Here is a 20,938-nt window from a genome sequence, read left to right as displayed (position 1 = left end):
AACCTGCAAAGGAGCAGATCCAGCAGGGACTGGCGCAGGACAGACGCGCCGGAGGCCAGCGTCTTTGCCACAGCTGCGCCTCCCTTTTCGAGGGGCCGCGACTCCCACGGCATTTGACAGCCAAGCTGCCCTGAAGACGCAGCAGTTGCTGCAACCTGCAGGAAAGCGCTCGCGGACAGTGCCCAAGGCACACGGCAGCAAGCCGCCTCCTCCTTTCCTGTCCCCAGCAGCCTCCGTCCTCACCGGCACCAGTGAGAACCTGGGCCCCTCCAAATCACCCCCCGCGCCTTGCCACACCTCAGCCACCCCAGGGCCCAGCACCACCGCCTCCCTGCCTGGCAGTGCGACGCGGACGGGCCGACACCACCTACGCTCCGTGTCCGCCAGCACAGGCAGCTGCCCGCTCCCGGCTCACAACCGCCAGCCGACGGTCACAGACGCGGCGGTGCTCCGAGCAGCCACCCGCATCCTTTCCTGGGCGTCCGCTCCCTTCCGCCCTCGGCAGAGGCTCCACCCGTCGGAGAGAGCTCAGAGGCCCTGCCCGGCACTTACGTCTCCAGGTCCCGGGGCACGCTGACCACTCCGAGGTCGTGGCAGGCTTTCTGCACGACAGCTGCAGGCTGCAGCTCTTCCAGCTGGACGTAGGTCATTTGCTGCAGCTTCATGATGTCAGCAGCTGCTTTGCAAAGCCTCTCCCTTCCACAGCGCCCGGGAGCAAAGCCCACAACCAGGAAGATCGGGACGTCCCTGAGCACGTGCGACATCGCAGCCCAGGAGGTAGGATCGATGTACTGTGCGTTGTCGATGATGAACAGGGCAACGTCTTCTTCAACGGTCTGAAACAAACAGCTTGTTTGGGCTGGGGGAGTCGGAGCCGTTCTCTAGCACCTTGCGCGGCAGCAGCTTTGGCCGGCCTCTCTCCAGACACGGCGCGCTCCAAAGTCCCTCTCCTCTCCCCCGCTCAGAATCTCCCCGGCTCTTCCCGTCTCCGAGACTTCAAGGTCTCTCACGCAAGCTGGTGCACAAAGACACCGTCCCTCCACCTCCTCCTGCGCACGTGCCCTCCAACTTGGCAGGGGGACGGCAACCAGGGGGCACGGCACGGGCAGTCCAGCCTCTGAAGGGCAAGGGCTCCGGTACGCTGTCCTCTCGACACCTCCCACCGCTCTCCTGCACAGCCCTCAGCCTGCTTTCCTCCTCCGACCCAGGACGCAGAGAACTGCTCACCTTCTGCAGCACTTTCTTGAAGACCGACTCCAACTCCACTGTCCTCTGAGCACCGCTCATCTTGGACACCTGCTCCGACAGTGGGAACTGGCCAGAAAAGCACAGGCACAGAGAAAGAGCGTTTCAGGGCGTTTCAGCACACCTGCCCACCACACAAGTCCAACTGAGCCAAACGCCTCAGCTGCCCTCAGCACCTTACGCCTCTCCCCCACACAGTGCTGCGGGGGGGAGACAGCGTGGACGTCACCCTGAGCCTCGAACAGGGCTCCTCTGCTGGGGGTCTGCGGCAGAGCTGTTGGGGTATGGGAGGGAGGCGTTTGGGGTGGGGAGGGGGAAGAGCTTGTTCCCTCGCCACGGAGCAGACCGCTCACGCAGCAGCAAGCTCAGACGGGGCCCATGAGCTGGTGCTCAAAGCCTCTCCGCGATGCCCATTCGAGGCCACTGCGCAAGACCCCAGGAGCTGCCTGCAGCAGCCTGCCACCGGGACTCACCCCCAACAGGCAGCCCCCCGCTGCGCCCACAAACAGAAGCCTGTGCTGCCCCACTGCTCTCCCCACCAGCCAGCTAAGCCCACTCCCCACCAGAGCGGCTGCAGGGCAGCGCACAAGCGAGTCTTCGCCGGCGCCAGGCATGGCTCCCCCTCTCACCTTAACCAGGAAGGGCACGTTGAGCAGGCAGTAGCTGCTCTCTTCCATGAGCCCTCGGAGCTTTTCCTGCAGGACGAGCTGTCTGGCACTGCAGGATTTACAGGCCTGGAGGCCCATGGCCATGGCCAGCACCATGTGCACGGCTGAGAAGACCTGCCGCTGGTTTAGCTCCGTCAGCTCCACAGCCACTACCCTGCCAGGCAAAAGCAAAAGGCAGTGAGATCCAGAGAGCCGCCCAAACACCATTTGCCCGGCAGGCCACCTGGCTTTCTCTCTTTGCTCTGGAGCGGCACAACGAGCCCTCAGCACGGGCTCTACTTTGCTTTGTGCCCGGCCCCAAAGACGCCTCTCCCGCCCTCGACACCTCGGACAACAGCGCGCTGCTGCCCCTGAGCAGCGTCTCCACGAGGCTTTTCGGGGCTGCTGCAGCGCGAGAGCCGGGCGCGCTGGCAGAGGGGCTCCAGCACCCCACGAACATCAGGGGCTGGCCGGGGGAAGGCACCCACGGGTACCGCTCCGCAACGCTCACCTGTGCCCAGCGGCCTGCCCTAAGCAGGCCAGCTCGCTAAGGAGGTGGCTCTTCCCGGAGCCTATCGCGCCCTCAAACGCCAGGATGTGGCTTTCTTTCCTAGCCACGTAGGCGTTCAGGTGGCTTTCAAAGAGGGCGAGCTCCTTCTCCCGACCTGGGAAGGCAAACCAGAAAGCAAGCTCTTGCAGTGAGCCGAAAGGCAAAGAACCCTCCGCACCCTTCCCTCTCGCCGCCAAGTCGCCTTCCCTCCACCCCATCGACAAGCCCGCCCCCACCCAGCGCTCCTCCCTCCCACTTGGAAGCTCCCTCCGTGCAACCCACAGAGCACGGCAGCAAGCAGCCGCCGCTTCATCCCGATTCCCGGCCCCAGCTGTGGCCCAGCCCCAAATGCCGGCACCAGCCAGGAGCCGAGCTCTGCACCAACCCCTTACGGCCACTGCAGGCAGCGCCGCCCCAGAGCACGAAGCTGCTCCGTTCCCGGCGCAGCGCTAACAGGTACCGAGGGCAAGAAACGGGCTTCCAGGAGACCAAGGCGGTCTCCACCTACCGAGCAACGGGGAATACTCGGACCTCGCCTTCAGGACACCCGTGCCGAGTACCCTAGCAGGGGGAGAGAAACACGAGAGTCAGGCAGGGAGGCAGAAGCTGGAGGACGCAGAGTCGCGCTCCCAGGCTTTGCTCCCGGGGAGCAGTTCGCGGAGGCTGAGCCCTGCAACGGAACCTCTTCCGAAGTTCCCGGGGGACGGCAAAGTCGGCCTTGCAAAGGTCGTCCCGGGAGACCGCCAAAGGCCGGCCAGGGCAGCGGCTGCTCTCTGCCGACCCTGACCGGACCCCGAGTGCGGCCACCAGGCTGCCGGGCCCCAGCCAAGCAACCCTGCTCAACGAGCACACTCACGGCTTCTCCGAGATCCCCAGGTACTGGTAGACGGTGCCAGGATCGACAACCCCTTTCATCTTGGCCTCCGGCAGCTCCCTGAAGTAGGAGCGGGGCAGCCAGGAGGCGGCGTAGGTTGCGGCGTCACACGACACTACCCCGGGGTAGTGCTCCATCAGCCGAGCTGCCAAATTCACCTTCTGGCCCATGACTGCCGCAGACAGAGAGAGCACACGCTCACACGCCTCTGCGAGCGGCCCGCCGCACCCTCCGAGGCCGACGGCTGCGTCGCCTGCAGCTCGGACGAGCCCCGGACCCTCGCGAGCCAACACGGCTCGGAGCCCCTGGCCCTGCCCCGCGGCGGCACCCGCTCCGCCCCGGTCGTTGCCCGCGGGCCGCGGGCCGAGCCCTCGGCCGAGCGCGGCGCGCGCGGGCAGCGGCCTGTTCCCCGCCGCCCCGCCTCTGCCCTCGGCGCACGGCTCTGGTCGGACAGACCCGGCCCAGACGCCCGCTCCTCGCACACCCGCGCCGTACCTGTGTATTCGTGCCTCACGCGATGGCCGACGACTCCGCAGAACACGGTGCCGCTGGTGACCCCGACGGAGACCGCCCTGCCGCGCACGGAGAGCGGCGGGCGGTCAGCAGCGCCCGCGCGCAGCCCCGCCTGCCCGCCCACCGCCACCCCCCTCGCCCCTCGCCCTGCCAGCCCCCCGGCGGCCCAAACCCTGCGGGCGCGCGGAGCTGGCGAGCGTGAGCCCGCAGCAGGAACGGGCTGCGCGGAGCAGCCAGGCGGGGCCCAACCCTTCCCCTCGGGCCCAGCAGCTCCCGGGCCTCGTGCCCTCCTGCTGCCGCCCTCCGGACGGCTCCTGCCGGGGCCCCCGCTGGCCTGGGTGCGCTGGAGGAACCGCCCCGGCCGTGGCCGGCGAAGCCCCGCGGGCAGCTGCCATCGCTCAGGGCTCTGCCTCCATCCTCCTTTCCAAGCTCCTGCCCCACAGGAAGTCATTGCTCAGCCCAGCACAGTCTGTCCCTTCCCACGCTGCAAGAGGGCTCAGAGCACTGTGCTGCATCTCCCCAGGCATGCATGCTCCTCACTGGGCTCCAGCAGGATCTGGACAGCCAGGGGGAGAGGAGGTTTGCACCATCTGCCTAAGTTCAAGTGCTTGCTACCTTGTGAGCACTTGGTTCTGAAATCCTGAGATTCCTCACTTAACTGCCCCCAATGTTGCTTTACACCTGCATCCCCAGGTATTTTAAAGGCCATCAACAGATTGGCTCATTATGCTAAGCCCTGCCTGGCACAGAGCAAACACCTGGGTAAAACCACCTCTGAAAGAGCTTCCTTAGTTTTCTTCTCCCCAAAGGAGATAAAGCAAATACACGCCGTGTAGCATTGTGCAGAGCTCACTTATCCAGTTTATTCAGTGCAGATGACCACGCCTCGGCTTTTGACATTATTTGTGACAGCAACTGCATTTGCTCACACCCGCCCTGCACACACTTGGTGTCCTCATCCAGGGCGCACCTGCCTCGTAGGCCTACAGGCATGCGCTTTCACTCCGACGAAAGCAGCACGGGCTCAGCAAGGCCGGTCATGTCAGTGTCCCCCAAACTAGGTGGCTTTTGCAAGCTGCTGACATCACGGAGGTGTCAGCTGGCAACGAGCGTGACATGGAGACACTCTAGCCACCGCTCTGCACTTGCAGATCCAGAAAGTAGGTGAAACCCGGCTCCGCTTCCAGCCAGGCAGGCTGCCAAGGAGCCAGGTGAGCCACAGAAGCAGAGCGCTTCCCAACAGCCTTGCCGCTGGACATCTCGTCGGCATGGCTGTAATGACGAAACGACTTCCCTAGGTCCCCTCCTTTGCAGCTCCTCCGTGCCTGTCTGTCTGTACTCCCTAAGGGGCCGTGCACTCTGGGAGGTGTTAGATCATGTCTCTTCCAGGTGGACACCAGCCCCTGAGCCTCATGTTTCTTTTGGGGCTGGGGCTGGCATCAGAGACTATCAACTGCCCAAGCAGGTGCAGCTGTCAGTACCTGGAAGTGAACTGCACAGGGCAACAGCTGCAAGAGCTCCCTGTGACCATCCCACTGGATACCAGGCAGCTGATTCTGGCAGCAAACAAGATCTCATACCTGCCTGCAGTGGAACTGAGCTTCCTCGCTGACCTGGTCTATCTGGACTGCCGGGAGAACCTCTTGGGGGATGGTCTGGATTTCGCTTTCGTTGGTGGGGCCAAGCTCGTCTACCTGGACCTCAGCTTCAATAACCTCACACAGGTCACCTTCAGCACCTTCTCACAGCTCATCAGCCTGGTAGTGCTGAAGATGTCAGACAACCCCAACCTTGTGGAGATTGAGAAGGATGCCTTTGCCAACAACACCTGGCTGAGGTATCTGGACGTGAGCCAGACTGGCTTACTATTCCTGGACACCAGCACTGTTCGTGACCTGCCCAACCTGAGGGTTCTGGGGCTCAGTGACAACCTTTGGCACTGCAACTGCTCCTTCTTGGACTTCACTGCGTAGATGACAAAGAGCAACGTTCATTTTCCAGGTGAGGGCTGTGTAAGCAGGACCCCTCTCCTCCCTGCGCCTGCAGATCTGGGCGGAAGAGAGAGGGTATTCTGGTCTCTGTCCCAAAACTTTGGCACATTAAGGACTGGAGAGGTCAGACAGCACAAGCTCCTTTTAGCTCATGGGGCTGTGCCACTGCATGTCAACTGCAAGTCCAATCTTCTAGTTTTACCACTGAACACGGATCAGAGCAGCTCCGTGCACTCCGTCCCACAGAGAATCACACTTGCTCACACCCTCAGGACAGAGAGGGAAGCATCGGGAAGCGTAACCAGTAGCTAGGCTATTGCTACTTCTATAAAGTGCCTGCCCCAGCTGCAGGCGGTATCACTGCGAGCTTGTTATCATTTTTGTCACTGCGAGTCACAAGCACCTTACAGCTGCAGTGCCAAGAGTGAGGAGCCCGAGGAGGCTCTGGGGAGAGCTGCAGAGAAGGCTACTGCTCTGATTTTCCTGCCTTTTCTTCAGCTGCTCGATAGACTGTATCTTTTTGTTGCTGCTGCAGTATCGCTGCGTCCATAACAGTCCGTTAAAAACCCCTCTCTCCATGGAGATGCGTGAAGTACTCTGCTCCTGCCTCTGTTCTGTCCTGCTCTGCTCAGCCTCTCCAGCCCTGAGCTGCCCACCGTTCTGCCAGTGTCCCCTTCACCTCAAATGCCTCCTGCAATGCCTTTTTCCGAAAAAAATATGGCAGCTGTTGTGCTAAAGCAGATCGAAACGACAGTTCCTATAACCTCCAGCTATCACAGTGCTTCTAGCTGGCAAAGCAGGTACATTTGACAGGTTCTCAGGATCAAGCCGTGATCCAAATGCTCTGAACTCGGCAAAAGACTTTTGCTGTTCCCATGGCGGGTTCTGGTTTGGGTACCGGTGAAATGCGATTGACAGGGTGAAACAGAATGCAAGTTAAGACTGTGGTCAGAAAAGTGTCTCTGTATCCTGATGACTGACGGGCTTCATATGTTCCCACTCTTCCGCCAGCATCCCAGAGCAAATTGGCTCGCTTTTGTTTTAAGTTATCCAAAATAATCAATGTACATGCATTGCAGATGAGCGTCCGCTTGAGTTCCTCTGACTTCTGCAGCAGAAAGGCACTTACTCCTGAGTAAGAGCAGTTTATTGACGGCAGGAGCCTTCTTTCCTTACGCCATCTGGCTCACCAAAATCCAGCTCTTTTCCATCTTATTGAGAGAGTCTACAGCTGGACCACAGATATTGAATATTCATGAGGCAAAGTAATCACTGGTTCCCTTTTCCAGAGAAACACTAGTGCCGAGGGTAAAAAATTGTTATGCAGCTATGAAATTTGTATTTGATTTTCCAAATTGAAAAGGAACACATCACTGCACCAATGAAAAAAGCTTGATCCTCAGTAATTCACAATAAAATAATGAAGGAGAGCTGGGGGGAAAAAAAAGAAATTTGAGAAAACCTGTCCATCAAGTAAGAAAAAGGCAGAAAAGAACCATAAGGAAGGGCAAGGGAAGCTGGTGTTAGGACAGAACAGAATTAGGGATGTCTGAGTATCTTAATAGGCGTAGTAAATGCCTGTAAAGGTACTTATTGTCCTCATACAGATTACAGACAGTTATGGAACAGTGTAGAGAAGTCCTACCCCTAGCAGCCGCCAGGTAGTTTGGAGATAACACGTGGAAGCCCTGAACAGGAGAGTAAAGCTCACTGCAGGCGGTTTGGAAGGCTACGAGCAGAAAAGCAAGTGGCAGCAAGGACTGGACGTATTCATGTGGGTCCCTGCACAATCCCGGGAAGGATGGGAAAGAGACCAAGGCACCTACTGAAACCTTTCTGATGAGGCTGGGAGGAGATGGAATAGACTGCGCCAGGGCTGGGAAGAAACGACCCGTCTCCCTGCTTCCACGTGTCAGGGCAGGGGAGAAAGAGCGGAAAGACTCAGCAGCAGCCAGCGGAGGCAGCTCCAGTTTCCTCCTCTGTCAGACTTTGCTGCTATGTCCCAGCCAGGTGCTGCGGGTGAGTCAGCACGAGGTGTTGTATTTCCTGGAACTGGTGTGAGAACTGGGTAAACTTTAATGCTGCAGGTAAGTGTATCCACGCTGGGAACCCCAGATCACGTGCGCCTATCTGCATCCAGGCAGGGAAAAGCAACTCCCTGTTTGTCAGGCCTAGGCGGCCCTAAAACGAGGGTTGTCCCAGGAGCTGACAGCTCTAGCAGAGGGACGGTGGGACAGACGGAACTGAGGGGCAACGCAGAGCACTGAAATCTGCTGCAAGCAGATCCCTGTCCCGGCCTTTAGAGAGCCACTGCAGCTTCACAGACCACTTTGTGCCAGTGTTTTACGCTCAGCAGGAGCTGCGCACGGTCGAGGCGCAGGCGGGAAGTTCCCACAGCTCGACGGCTTGGGGTAAGGGTGAACGAGCCCCGCAGTTACGCTCCTGACAGCGAGCGATAACAGCACCAATGGTCTCTGCAGCTGTATCCACTCGTCAACAGATAACAAAATACAACATAACATAATACAGTATAAGTTGTTGCTCATCCTTCTCCCCTGCTCCCTTTCCCTAAGGACCACCCATCCAGCACTTCCAGCAGCGACTGACACGGTTCTGTCGCAGTAACCGAGTCTGTCACATGGATTTCAAAACCCCCACGGGAAGGAGGTGGCTGTGCTGGAGGCCACACTGTCCTTCTACAAACACCAGGAAGAGACATTGCTTCCTACTACGCCCAGCCTTCACTAGCTCCAGAGGGAAAAGCCAGCATCTGTTTTCTTACAGCCTAGACTACAATACGGCAGAGCACAGTCATTATTTCGGCGGAACTGAATTACTGAGGACTTTCCTCTTTTTCTTTCACACAAGAAGCTCGGTGACCCCTAACTGCAAACAACCCAAGTTTCACAGCTTGACTCTGTGGATGCAGACCTCACTATGCCAGCATAAAACAACCTCTTTCAGCTTAGCCTATGGCATGTCAGAAGATGTTTAAGGTTTTTTAAAAAAAATCACAAGAGCTTTTATATTAAAATGAAGGTGCTCAGTTAGCAGAACTCAACAGTGCAGGTACAGCAGCTTGCCACTGCGGTATAATCCAACCGGCAGTATTTTCCTATCGCGACAATAACACAGAAATCGTTCTGATCATTCTGGCTACCTGGTTTGGCAAGGGACGGACTACGTATTTTCACCCAGGCTCTTCAGGGAAAGGAGTGTGAAGTGCGGAGACATTTTTCAAAGGCTTTACAAAACTCCTCCACTGCTTTTCTAGCAGGACTCCTACCCACTATTGCTCAGGGCACGGACAAGTTAGTCTTGCATCTGCTTTTCCCTCTGCAGGTGCCGAGAACATCACCTGCTACATGCCAGAAGGTCTACGCGGCTTGAAAATGCCCGCAGTGGAGGCACAGCTCCAGCTGGACTGCCTGATCCAACTGCACAAGCAGGACTACATCTTTCTGTGTCTCGTTGGCTTCTGTATATTCTCAGCTGGCACTGTGGCAGCCTGGCTGGCTGGCATCTGTGCAGTGATAGATGAACTCCACACTGCAAAAGGGGAGGAGGATGAAGAGGAAGACACAACCACTTAGAACGGGCCCTAGAGAAGCTTCTGAATGCCTGTCCCGAGACCTGAAACCAGGTCCTTCCTGTCCAATTTTGCAAATTGTGCGTCCCACTCCAGAAGTGATTTTTGTGAACCAAAATAAAACTACAGGAGAACAAAGTCCCTGTGTTACAGTTTTGCTCACTCTGCGGCCTCCACATTTATTCTTCCACCGGGGCGCAGGACATCATTGGCAAAATAGCGAGTGGCCACTAGAACTGTGGACAGTGCCTATCTGCCAACCAGGAGCATTAGCACTCCTCCTGTACCATATGACACCCGCTGAAAAGCAGGATCAGCATGGGGCCTACCACGTCCCACAAACAGGCTTGAGCAATTATGTCCCATGCACAGGAAAGGCCCCAGAACTGTGCTGTAGCCAGGGAGTTTACCTTTACCAAGGTCTTTGGGCCACAAAACCCAGCAGAGCTTGCTGGGACCAGCCCCGAGAGCTCCCTGGTGCCCCAAAGAATCTGAGAATCTTCTGCTGTGCAAAGGCAGGTATATGAGCAAAGAGATTAATAACAGGGTTGTCAAGTCAGGATCTTATATTTACATCTAGGCTCTAAAGCAGGGTGCTCCTGTCACCAGAAGCCCAGGGCTCCAGTTGGTGAGCAGTAGTGGGGGCCAAAGGCTGCTGGAAACCAGGTCACCTGTTTCCAAGCCTTAATGCAAGCACAAGAGTTCAAGTTTAAGCTTTGAGTTTCTGAAAAGCTTCCATGTGCCCCCCCCCCCACCCTTAAACCTGGGCAGCTCAATAAGAAAGAAACAAATTTTCTCCCCAGAGAAACTATAAAGAAGAAGCATCCACATGTCGCAGTTAAATGCAGAGACTGACACTTTGGGGGAAAAATAATCTGGCATTTTTGTAACTGTTGAAAAAAAAGACGCCCCTCGGTTGGATCCAAAAAACGATTTAATGGCCTAAATGAGGATTTTGACCAGTCGCTAAAATTCCAGAGGCGTCTAATTCCTGTAGCAGGTACTTCTCGGATTCTCCTGAGCGCCCCACGAGCCCCTTGCAGGCCAGCGAGGGGCAATGCCAACACCTGCCCTGCGCAGACGAGCACCCAGATCCTTCATGCGCCACAACTGGCATCAGCAGGTAGGTTTGGTCCCGACCCTAAGGACTGCTCGGAGCGGGCCTCAATCATGCTGGATTAGCACGGGCTGAAGCGTTTTGCTCATTTAGGGCTTTCAGGAACCTGGGATCCCACCGGGTCCTGTTTTCTTCCTTTCTTACACCAGCAACGGTGAAAAGATGCCATCTGTCCTCCTGCAGTGGGACCCCACTACACCGCCACTGGTTTAGGAACATTTTGCATGTTTGTCCCCTTACAGACCTAGAAAATCCTCCTGAATTTTAAGGTTTGTATCATATATTGCTGAAGCTGGAATCTTTTAACATAAAACGTATTGTCTACGCATTATCAAAGTATTCTTGGAAATGACTTGTGTTTTGATACCAAAGTGTATATACAGACCAGAATAAAGGGAGGTGCAAAGAAGATCCTGTCATTTGCCTAACACTGCCATTTGCCTAGGGAGGTATCTGCTTGCACGAAAACACACAGCAACTCCACGTACCAGACGCTGGCACCTTCGTCCGACACCAGCTGGATCTGGTGAAATAAAAGGGAAAAGCATGATAAAATTCCATTAAGCATGCTAAACATGCTATCTTATAACCATTACACTGTGACCTGTCTGCAGACTGTGAATCAAAAGTGAAATTACCAAGAAGTGATCTTGCCTCTAATCCATAGGTCCCAAATAGGCAAGAGTGGACGCAGAGGCGCAGTCTAACGGGCGACAGACGGCTTACAGTAGCACCTCCAAAAAAAATACTAACCAGATTTTTATTTCTCTGAAGTGACAGAAAAGGTTACCTGCGAGACTCCCTACCAACACCACCTTGGCTTTTTTTTTTTTTTTTTTTTTTTTTTTTTTTTTTTGTTTAAGAGTCTTTCCTTGGGTAACCCTTCTTAGGCCTCAGTCTATTTCCCAACATAGTTCACCCTCAGTTCTGAGTAAACCCTTCATATTCTGTTCCTTTTAACAAGAAAAGAGGTGCCTCTCCATTCACCACAACAATGTATTTCAAAAGAAAAGACCCTAGCTCTGATTCCAAGCATGTTTCACATCACTTATGGGTAAACAAAGAGGTAAGGGGAGGGATTAAAAAGAATGCGGTGTTGTAATACCTTTTTTGTTTTAAATCAGAAAAGTCCTCTTTATCCTTCACAAAAGTAGGGGAAGGGGACAATACAAACAAAACCAACACAAAAATAAGGAACACCTGTGATCAGAAGCTACAGCAGCATTCCAGAGAAAGGGGTAAAGAGATCATACCGTTTTCCGACGATAGTCGTGGTTTAGCAGTTGCTGCAATTCCTGAATGTCATCAGACAGCTGCCTGAACTCTGCTTGCTCTTCTACAGGAACAGTGCTAAGCAAACGTAAATAAATAAATAACACAACCACACACTGAGATATTGACAGTGTCAGCATTATTAGCAAAATCAATAGATTAGTGAGGCTAGAACAACCACTCTAGAAAGAATTCATCCTTAAGAGCTTAGACGATCAAAATGATGGTTTCAAATTAAAGACCCACCACAGTCTCTGAGCTACAAAATACAGCAAAGCAACCATGCACTCCCAAAGTCTTATTCTTTGCTCACAACAGCTCTTCTGGCCTCTCACCAGACAAGCCCCTCCTCTAACAGGGCACAACCCAACAGAAACTGCTTTATGCTTCCGGGCTTGCTTCCCAAAGAGGCTAAACAGCAAAGTCAAGTGCCAGTGGAGAAGCTGAGTCTGCCCAGACTAAGCTAAACAGGCTTGGAGGAAAGCTCAAAAATATTACTTCGCTTTGAGAACCAAGCTACAAAGCATGGAGGTGCACGTGCTGAGAACGTGTGATGGGGTAAGGAAGAGGTAAGGGAGAGAAGGTGGACAGTTTGAAAGAAAACTCTCCTAGGAAAGCAAGATATGTTTCACTGCCAGGAAACAAAGCTAACTACTGTCTCAACTTACTGCCTCTACACCGTCTGCCCTTCACAGCAAGCTAGTCACACACACACACCAAAGCCCACACCCGTTACTCAAAGCAAGTACTTTTCTTCTAGTCCAAGAGGAACTACCACCTCAGCTGTCACAGACAAGCAGAAGGGAGGTAGAGGGGCCAAACTTCTGAGCACTGGTTGGGCTGTCCACTATCTACACCAGGTGCAGAGAAGCCTGTTGTTCTCGGTCTGCTCTATCAAACCACAAAGCTCAACTAGTAAGTTGCACACCCCACACATGCACTGGGAACAGGAGAGCTAGCCAAGAAGGTTAGTGCAACTCAGCTCCTACTCCTTATACTCACTTCAGCTTCTCCAGCTTCACTGCTGCCTCTTGATTTGCTGTCTCCAGCTGTTGTAGTTTCTCCATAGCTCATTTCTGCAAGTTAATTACGTGGAGATGTTTTTATTCTAGGGGAACACCGTTTACATTGTGGGTTCTCTCTGAGCTCTGCTAATCACGTATTTCACTTGAAACACACCATCTCTAAACCCACAGGAAAACCCCAGCGTGTTTCTAAAACATGCAATTAAGAAGTACAACCTCTATGTTCTCAAACTGAGGTTAACATTCCTTATGTTTTAGCAAGCATCAGGAGTAACACAGCCCCGAATCTTACATAGTTTGCCTGTAAATCCAAGTAGACTCCACGGCGTGATTCTCGAAAATGTATAAAGTTGAGAATGCCACTCAAGAAGCGAGCTGTCCTCTTTGCTTCTGAAATTAGAATTGCAAGTCATCACTGTTTTGGTCTCCATGCATACTGCAATCACTTAGGAAAAGGTGGGCCAAGCATAATTCACAGAGGAGGCAAGGGATCGCAGAAACAGGGCTTGTCTTCCTCTGCCCCCCCAGCAGGAACATCAGTAACGGGCAACACTCTCACAAGCTAGGACAGACCCAGAAGTGAAAGCGTTCTTCACAACAGCCTGTCCTAAGCTGTACAGCGCAGCAGAATCGCCGCAGCTGGGAACCGCAGAGACGGAAGAGCAGCTTTCACCATCTAACCGCTCCCTGCGGAGGTATTTGCCTAAGGACTCCAGAGAGAACTCCACAGAATTCAGGCTACTTTCCACGGCCACATATTCCCACACCATTTCAAGAGTGCCACAGCTTGATGGACAAACTACTAGCAGTCGAGTGCCAAGCGGGCAGGAAAGCAGCCTGCCTGTCAAGTGCCACCACCCCAATCCCCCTACACTCCCACACGGGACAGACAGCATCACAAGCACTTGCTTACTTGGACTTAGAACATCAGCAATCTCAAAGTCATTAACACGGCACACCGGGAGAAAGCGCTCCCTGCAAGGAAGCAAAACATAGATCTATCTGCAGCGACCATTGCAGTTTTTGTGCTATAGACGCTCACTCAAAAGAGATTTTCTCCTCTTACCCCAGAGCCCAGGTGCAGTAAGCACGCAACAACAACAAGTCCTCTCAGGAGACTAACACAGTACGATCGCCTGCACAGATTAGTGTTTAACGCTCCCATCCCTGCAGCAAAGGTATCTCGAATTCGGGGGGCAAGTTCACCTAACAAGGGCTTCAAACCCCTTTTTGGGTATGATGATGAACTTCTGGCCATTCGCGGTACCCGCAGGCGCTCCAGCCCGCCCTTTCACTCCCCCAACCTCTAAATCAAGTCACTAACGCAGCCTCCTAGTCCTCACAGTAAAGGTAACGCATCGATTTAGACAAAAGACAGCTGCCAAGGTTTTTCTTTTCTATCACAACCTTGCTGCCTCTTGCTCGCCTGCAAATTTCATTTTGCTCCAAACCAGAGAGCACAGAGAGCGCTGCAGCCACCACCAGCTCACAGGTGCTCAAAAAAAATAAAAAACAACCCACCCTCATCCCCCCCCCCCATTCCCTCTGAACTGAAGCCTTGGAAGAAGTAACAACCAAACGGATACAAACTTGTGTACTTACATGTGAATAAACAAGTTACAAACAGGGAGAAAGCCTTCAAATATTTGGGGATACACGATGTCAATGTTGACAGGCATCTAAAGAGGAAAGAGAGCAGAGTGAATACGCAGGCACAGCAGACTTCCAGGAAAAGAGGCAGGTTTTCTCCACAACAGAACATCATTCAGACAGACTGAAGACACACCTGATGGTCTCTGCACCCCTGGGGAACACAAGCTACTAAGGCTCCATCTGCGGGACATGCATCTTCTCTCTAGTAAACTCCAAGCATGAAACACCCTCCCCTCCAGAAACACACACATACAGAGGGGGAAGGAAAACAAGAGGGGGAAGGAAAACAAGAGGGGGAAGGAAGGAAAGAAAGCCTCCACATAGTCACTGCCAAGTAACAGAAACTCACCCTGGAGAGACACGTCCTAGGATTTGTCCAGAGGCTGCAAAACAAGGCCGTTGGAAAAATGCTCCCCGGACAGTGCCACCCAGAAGCCAGAACTGCTCCCTAAGCCTGCGCATTTCAGCTTAAAAACCTCTCCCTCTCAGGGCAAGGAAACGCAGCTGACCCTAAGGAGACAGCGCGCTGCGGCCACGTCAGGCGCCCCGCACGCAGGCCGCCTCTCGCGGCGGAGCTCAGGCCCGAGTCGCACAAACACGAACCCCTTGGCAAGAGGAGCTGCTCGGCTCCCCCCACAACACCACGAGTCCCAGCTCTTCCTCTGCTACGTTTTGGCCCGCGAGCTGACTCACAGCTCTGCTCAACGGACGCCGAAGGCTGCCCTCGCTTCTGCCAGCAGACTGCCTCGAGCACCGCTCTGGGCTGGTCACGCCGTAAGAGGACGACGACAATCAACGTGACAGCGCACGAACAGCTGAGCTGCCACGAGCACGTGCTATCCACAAATGCCCCGAGACTACCATTTCCCACGGGCTTCCAGGAATAACCTCCCGTGTGGCGGAGGCACAAGATGCGCTTGGCCTCACCTCAGCACGGCATCCGTTTGCCAAGGCCACCAGCCACAGCTGCCCTCGGACGCTGCACGGTAAACGCACGGCTGCAGCGGGCTGAGCTCCGCAGGCAGCATTCACTGCCCTTCTCCACGGCGCCCACGGCCCCTCGGAGCTGGCACCCTCCTCCCACCGGGGCCAAAGGCAGAGGCCCGGACAGGGCAGGAAGCGAGGAGGAACCCTCACCCCACCCCACCCCCTAGAAGAAACCAGCCCCAAAAAACAAACTCATCAAAACAAAGATTTTTTTTTATTTAAGAAAAAAGAGCAACTCGGATGCAGCACACCCAAACCCCACTCTTTTGAGAAGCGCCTTGACCTCAACCAAGCTCCCAGAAAACAGGGAGAATCTTCTTTGATTCTCAGGTGCAGTCAGCCGTGCCACAGCAACAGTCCGCACACACATCATGCTCCTCCTTCAAACAGGTCTCTAGCAAAGGACCTACTGCAAGGACTATGCCACAATACTGCACTCGCATCCCTGCCTACGCACACAAAGCAGCCGCTTCCCTGGACACGCGCACAGCAAATCCCCATGCTACACAGTGCCTCCAACGCTCTGGGCTTTCTGCAGCACAGGCAGGATTTCCAAGCTCCCCCTCACTCTGTCAGCACGTGGAAAACCGTACCTTCCTGGCAGCATCTTCCTGACCTCACGACATGCAAAGGAGAGCAACGCTTCAACGTTTCATCTCTACAGCCAACATTTATTATCTGCCCCACGCGTTCCGCTGCACGCGAGCCAGGACATTGCACGCGAACCATGTAGAAATGCTCCAGGCGGATCCCGTACACCTTCTGCAGGATTCTCATGAAAATCATGTGCAAGACTTCAGGCTGCAAAAGCAAAGACACAAACCAGCGTGTCACCCGCACCGCGCAGGGCTCCCGGGCCGCCCGGAAAAGCAGCCCCGCCGCTACTGCCCCGAGGCGAGGGAGCCGCGCGGCACCGCTCCGCCGCGCTCTGCAACACGAGCGGCGGCACCGCGCGCTCTGACAGCTGCGGGGCACCGGCCCCCCCCGCCCGCCCGCGCCGCGGGGGGCCAAAGCCCGCGCGTCGCCTCAGCGCCCGTCCCGCCGCACCTTCGGGCCGGGGAACAGGTCGGCCTTGGCCAGGCTGCGGGCTTCGGAGCCGGCCCGGACGCGGCCGTGGAGGCAGGTAACGATGTCGGCGGGGCTGCAGCGCCGGAACGTCAGCACCTCCATGGCGGCGCCGCCAACCGCGGCCGCCAACCGCCGCCGCCCTTTGAACCCGGCGCCGGCCCCGCCCCGCCCACTCGTCACTTCCTCCACGCCCGGACCAATCCCCGCGCTCCGCCCCGCCCCCGCAGCCAATCAGTGGCAGCCGTGCGCGGCGGGACCGCCCCCCGGCCCCGGCCCCGGCCCCCTCCACGCGCAGCGAGGTCCCGGCAGCAGGAGGAGCAGCACGCCTGCCCGGCGATCCCGGGCTCTCCAGCCAGCTGCTTCTCCAGCCTGGAGAGCGCTCCTGCACGCTCCGGGCACTGGGGAGGCACGCAGTGAGCCCCAGGGAGCAGCTCCGCGCGGTGGGATTCAACTCCGCACCCTGGCACGCGTCCCACCCCGCTTCTCCTCACCCGTCTCTCCCCCTTCTGTGCTCCTCCTGGAGAACCTCCAGGGGAGTTCCCATTGCTCTTCTTTTCACCCACTCATCTTTTGGCAACAAGTCTCCGGGGAAAGGCTCCCGTGACCCTGGCCCAAAGGATCTCCGGTGGCCCCCCGACACCGCACCGTGCCCAGCGGCAGCATTACCTCATCTGGAGAAAGAGCGCCGTGAAGAGCGTGCCTGGAAGCTCCCGGTCCAGGTCGGGCTTCTCCAGCTCCGTGCACTGCAGAGGGAAATAAATGAATGAGTGAATGAAGCCGACTCACAGAGGCTCTCTCCGCAGAGATCTCCTCTCCCAGGGAGCTGGGGCAGCACCTACCGACGTCGACAGAGAGGGGCAGATTTCCCAGGCTGAGGTGCAGACAGGACAGGGCCTGGGCCAGTTCTGCCGCAGTTAACGCCCCTCCTCCTCCAAAGGGCTCAACGCCAGAGCTAAGCTGGACGGCCGCCCGCCCGCCCGCTCTCCAGCCGCTCCTCCTGGCGGCCCAGCTCCTGGCAGCACTGCACATATTCCAGGTAGGACGCGAGGATCTAGAAAGGTCCAGACAGCAGAATGCACAAGACTGGATCTCGCCAGGGTGACTCTCGGGCCTAGAGGGCCACAAACCCCACCGCCACTTTCGCTCTTCTCTTTCACTCGCACGCCTCCCACAGCCACAGCCTGCCCAAGGGTGACAGTCACGACACAAATCCAATGAGAGGAGCAGCCCAGAAGAACAGCAAGCCCCGTCTCCTGGGAGCTCGCAGAGAGAAGCCCCGGGACGGGGACATCCCCGTCCTGTTTGGCCTCTCCTTGCCGGGGCAGACCCTGCGGCTGCTCTTGCCGGGCCGGGGGAAAGGAGCCGTGTCGGACGCGCGGCCACCTGCTGCGGCTGCTGCGGCACGGAGAAGGCACTCACGTGACTCGCGTCCTCGGACTCCTCGGCCGCGTTGACCCTCATGAGCGCTGCGAGGAGCGAGAGCCTCCGGCCGCTGGAAGTGTTCTCCAGGCTGAAGAGCTGCCGCAGCAAGGAAAGGCAGTGGCTCTGCTGGAACAGCCAGGGCAGCCTCTCCGTCCTGCCACGCAAGAGAAACTGCTGAGCCGCAGCCGCGAGCCGCGCGGGGCCGAGTCCGGCAGGGCTGGGGAGGCACGGGGTCCATGAGGCGGCTGGGGCGGGCAGGGCTGCAGGGGTGGACGCAGGAGCACCGAGAATAACCCCGGGGAAAGGTGACTGCTCGCAAGGACGCGACGGCACTACAGCCCGCGCCGCCCAGCAAAGCCGGGCACCGGCAGCAGAAGGGGTGCTGTGCGGCAGGCTGGCACCCGGCTGCGAGCCCTGAGCTCCCTCCTCCTCGCCCCTCGCCTCCGCTTCCCCCCGGGCCCACCGCCTGCTCCCTCCTGCACACTCCCTTTCCCTCTGCAGCCTGTGCTCCCCGCTAACACCCCTCTGCTCTCACCCGCGCCGTCCCCCTCGGGACGACACAGCCCGCCTCCCCCGACAGCAGCCCCCAGCGCCCTGCGCAGCGTCGCCCTCGCCAGGACCTGACTCTAGCCCTAAGCCTAGGCAGCTGGCGGCCGAGGGGCTCAGCAGCAGCAAGGAAAGGGCTCTTTCTGCCCTTCTCTTCCCCCTGAGCTCCTTACCCCGCCTCTGCGGGAGGGCAGGAGCCTCTGCTCTTCTGGTGAGAGGCGTGCGCCGACTGCTCCAGCAGGAGCTGAAAGAAGGCGCCAGCCGAGGTGCCCGGGAATTTCCGGCCCAGCAGGCTCAGCGCCTTCCTGAGGGTCGTCTTGGCCAGCTCCACGCGTCCCACGTTGTAGCACACCTGCCCAGGAGAAGGCTTCTTCAGGCGGTGCCCGAGGGCTCCGACTGAGCTCCCACCACATTTCCCGCCCCTGCCCGACGCGAGGCCGAGGGCCTCGACCGGCTGGGGCCGGAGGACGCGGCGGTCGCAGGCAGGGCTGCTCACTGCGGCCGGGCCTCAAAGTGCCAGAGGTGTCCCCCCGCCGCCCCCGCCGGCTGCCCCGCGCCAACACGGCATCCCGCTCCTCCCGCCCCGAGAGCCCTCGCGGCCGCCCTGCCGCTTTACCTCCCCTTGCAGGCTCAGGAAGGTGGCTTCTTCAAAGCAGGCCGGCACCGGGGCTTTCTGAGCCGCCGAGCTCCTCAGGGCCTCTGCTTTGCGCAGGCTCGTGAAGGCCTTGGAGCAAGCGCACGGAGAGCGGGTGAGCGGCGCTGCGGAGCCCGCCTCCAGCCCCAGCACTCCCACCCGCCTGCACAGCTCCCCGCGGAGGCCGTGCCCCTGCCCCTGCCGATGCCACCCCAGCGCACGCCGCGGGCACGAGCGCTCCTCCGCACCGCCTCCCTGCTGGGGCGCCTCGCGCGAAGGTCCCGCTCCCCTGCCCCGCGGCTCTTGCCCCGGGACAGGCAAGCGGGAGGAAAACCCCGGCTCCGACCCCAGCCCTTCGCCCCCAAGGGCCCACAGAGGCCGGTCCTAGTGCAGGGGGGAAATGGGCTTGCCCTGGGCAAGGCCACCGAGAGGCCTCCACGTGCAGCGGCCTCTGGCACGCAGGACAACTCACCAGGTAGTTGTCGGAGATGAGCAAGCAGGCAGCCGCGCTCTCCAGCAGGTAGTAGAGGGCTCTGGCATCGTTGCCCATTGCCGTGTGGTGGTGAGCCAGGGGCACGAGCACCAGCTCCACGACGACCTTGCACTCGCAGGAGCGCGCGGCCCTGGGCGTCCCTCTGCTCTGGCCGGGCACCGCAGGCACCCGTTCCGCCTGCGCTGGAAACCGCTCTGCCTCCCTACGCCGAGACGAGGGCACGGAGAAAGAAGAGACACGCTAGCACCCCCGCACTGCCCTGGCCGCCCGCACTAACACCGCGCTCCAGCGCGGCACACGGCCGCGTGCACGGCTGCCTCGTGCGGCTGCGCTGCGTTTCACAGCCTCCCCAGGCGCGGAGAGCGCTGCCCAGTTATTCTCGCTGCCCCACGCGGCAGCAGCCGCGCTCTCGCCCGGCTCCAAGCAAAGCCTGTGCTACTCCTAACACAGGGCTTTGGGGCACGGCGCCTCTTCTTCCTCTGTGTAATAAATTGTAACTATTTGTTCATTGTTTAGAAGGAGGAATAAGCCGATGGAGGGGGAGGAGGAGGTTTTACAACAATCAGGGTTGAGACATGGTGTCAGACAAATAAATTATGGTAAGCACAAAAGCTTATATGACCCCTTGTGGAACCGGTGTCGGGGCCCTAGCTATCTTGCAGGACTATGAAGAGCTGAAGTAAGCAACAAGCTGCTCAGAGGTTTTGAAGGTAAAAAGATAAAGAAAAGATAAGCAGGCGCCTGTAATTTTCTCACAGAACAGCATCCCAAAAGGGAGTCAACACAACAGATAAACAAACCCCTGTGATCACTCACAAGGAGACAAACCAAAATAAAGAGACAGAAGAAGACCACGGCCTTCCTCTCCACGACCACCAGAGAGCTTCAGACGACCCCCCCAGCAACTCACACATGAGCGGGACGCACCGGGAGATTACAACGCAGACTATAAGGGGGGGACTGTGTGTGAGGGAGGTGCGCGCCGTTGGCGGAGCTGAGACTCCCCGGCCGCCCAGCGCAGTTTTGCTTGTGGCTGCTTACTTAATTAAATAAATTGTTCACATGATTTAACAAACTCTCTGTATGAATTGACCTTCAAGAGAGTAACTTATGACACGCAACTGCCCCTGTGACGGCGCCGCTTCAGGAGCAGCAGCCGCTTCCCGCGCAGCGCCGCCGCCCCAGGACAGGCCGGGCCGCGCCGGGCCGGGCCGGGCCGGGTCGGGCCGCGCCGGGCGCCGCCGCGCAGGCGCGTGCGCAGCACCGGCAGCCGGGGCGGGGGCGGGGCCTGCCCGGGAAGGTGCCGCGAGGG

General features: G+C 57.6%; 1 protein-coding gene and 1 pseudogene across 1 annotated transcript; one reads left to right on the top strand and one right to left on the bottom strand.

The window, feature by feature from the left end:
* Window positions 1-5,205: 5,205 nt before the first annotated feature.
* Window positions 5,206-9,516, top strand: LOC134154817 (leucine-rich repeat-containing protein 52-like; annotated as a pseudogene).
* A 9,152-nt stretch (window positions 9,517-18,668) lies between these two features.
* LOC134154811 (adenylate cyclase type 10-like) lies at window positions 18,669-19,683 on the bottom strand. Its single transcript, XM_062601464.1, has 3 exons — window positions 19,606-19,683; window positions 19,116-19,223; window positions 18,669-18,851 (listed from the first exon to the last, which is right to left on the bottom strand). Exons 1-3 carry the CDS (start codon window positions 19,681-19,683, stop codon window positions 18,669-18,671), a joined length of 369 nt encoding a protein of 122 aa, XP_062457448.1.
* Between the last annotated feature and the right edge of the window lie 1,255 nt (window positions 19,684-20,938).

This window comes from Rhea pennata, unplaced genomic scaffold (assembly GCF_028389875.1).
Source record: "Rhea pennata isolate bPtePen1 unplaced genomic scaffold, bPtePen1.pri scaffold_45, whole genome shotgun sequence".
NCBI classification, from domain to species: domain Eukaryota; kingdom Metazoa; phylum Chordata; class Aves; order Rheiformes; family Rheidae; genus Rhea; species Rhea pennata.
Note: the sequence above shows the minus strand (reverse complement) of the source record. Positions and strands in the feature narration are given on the sequence as shown.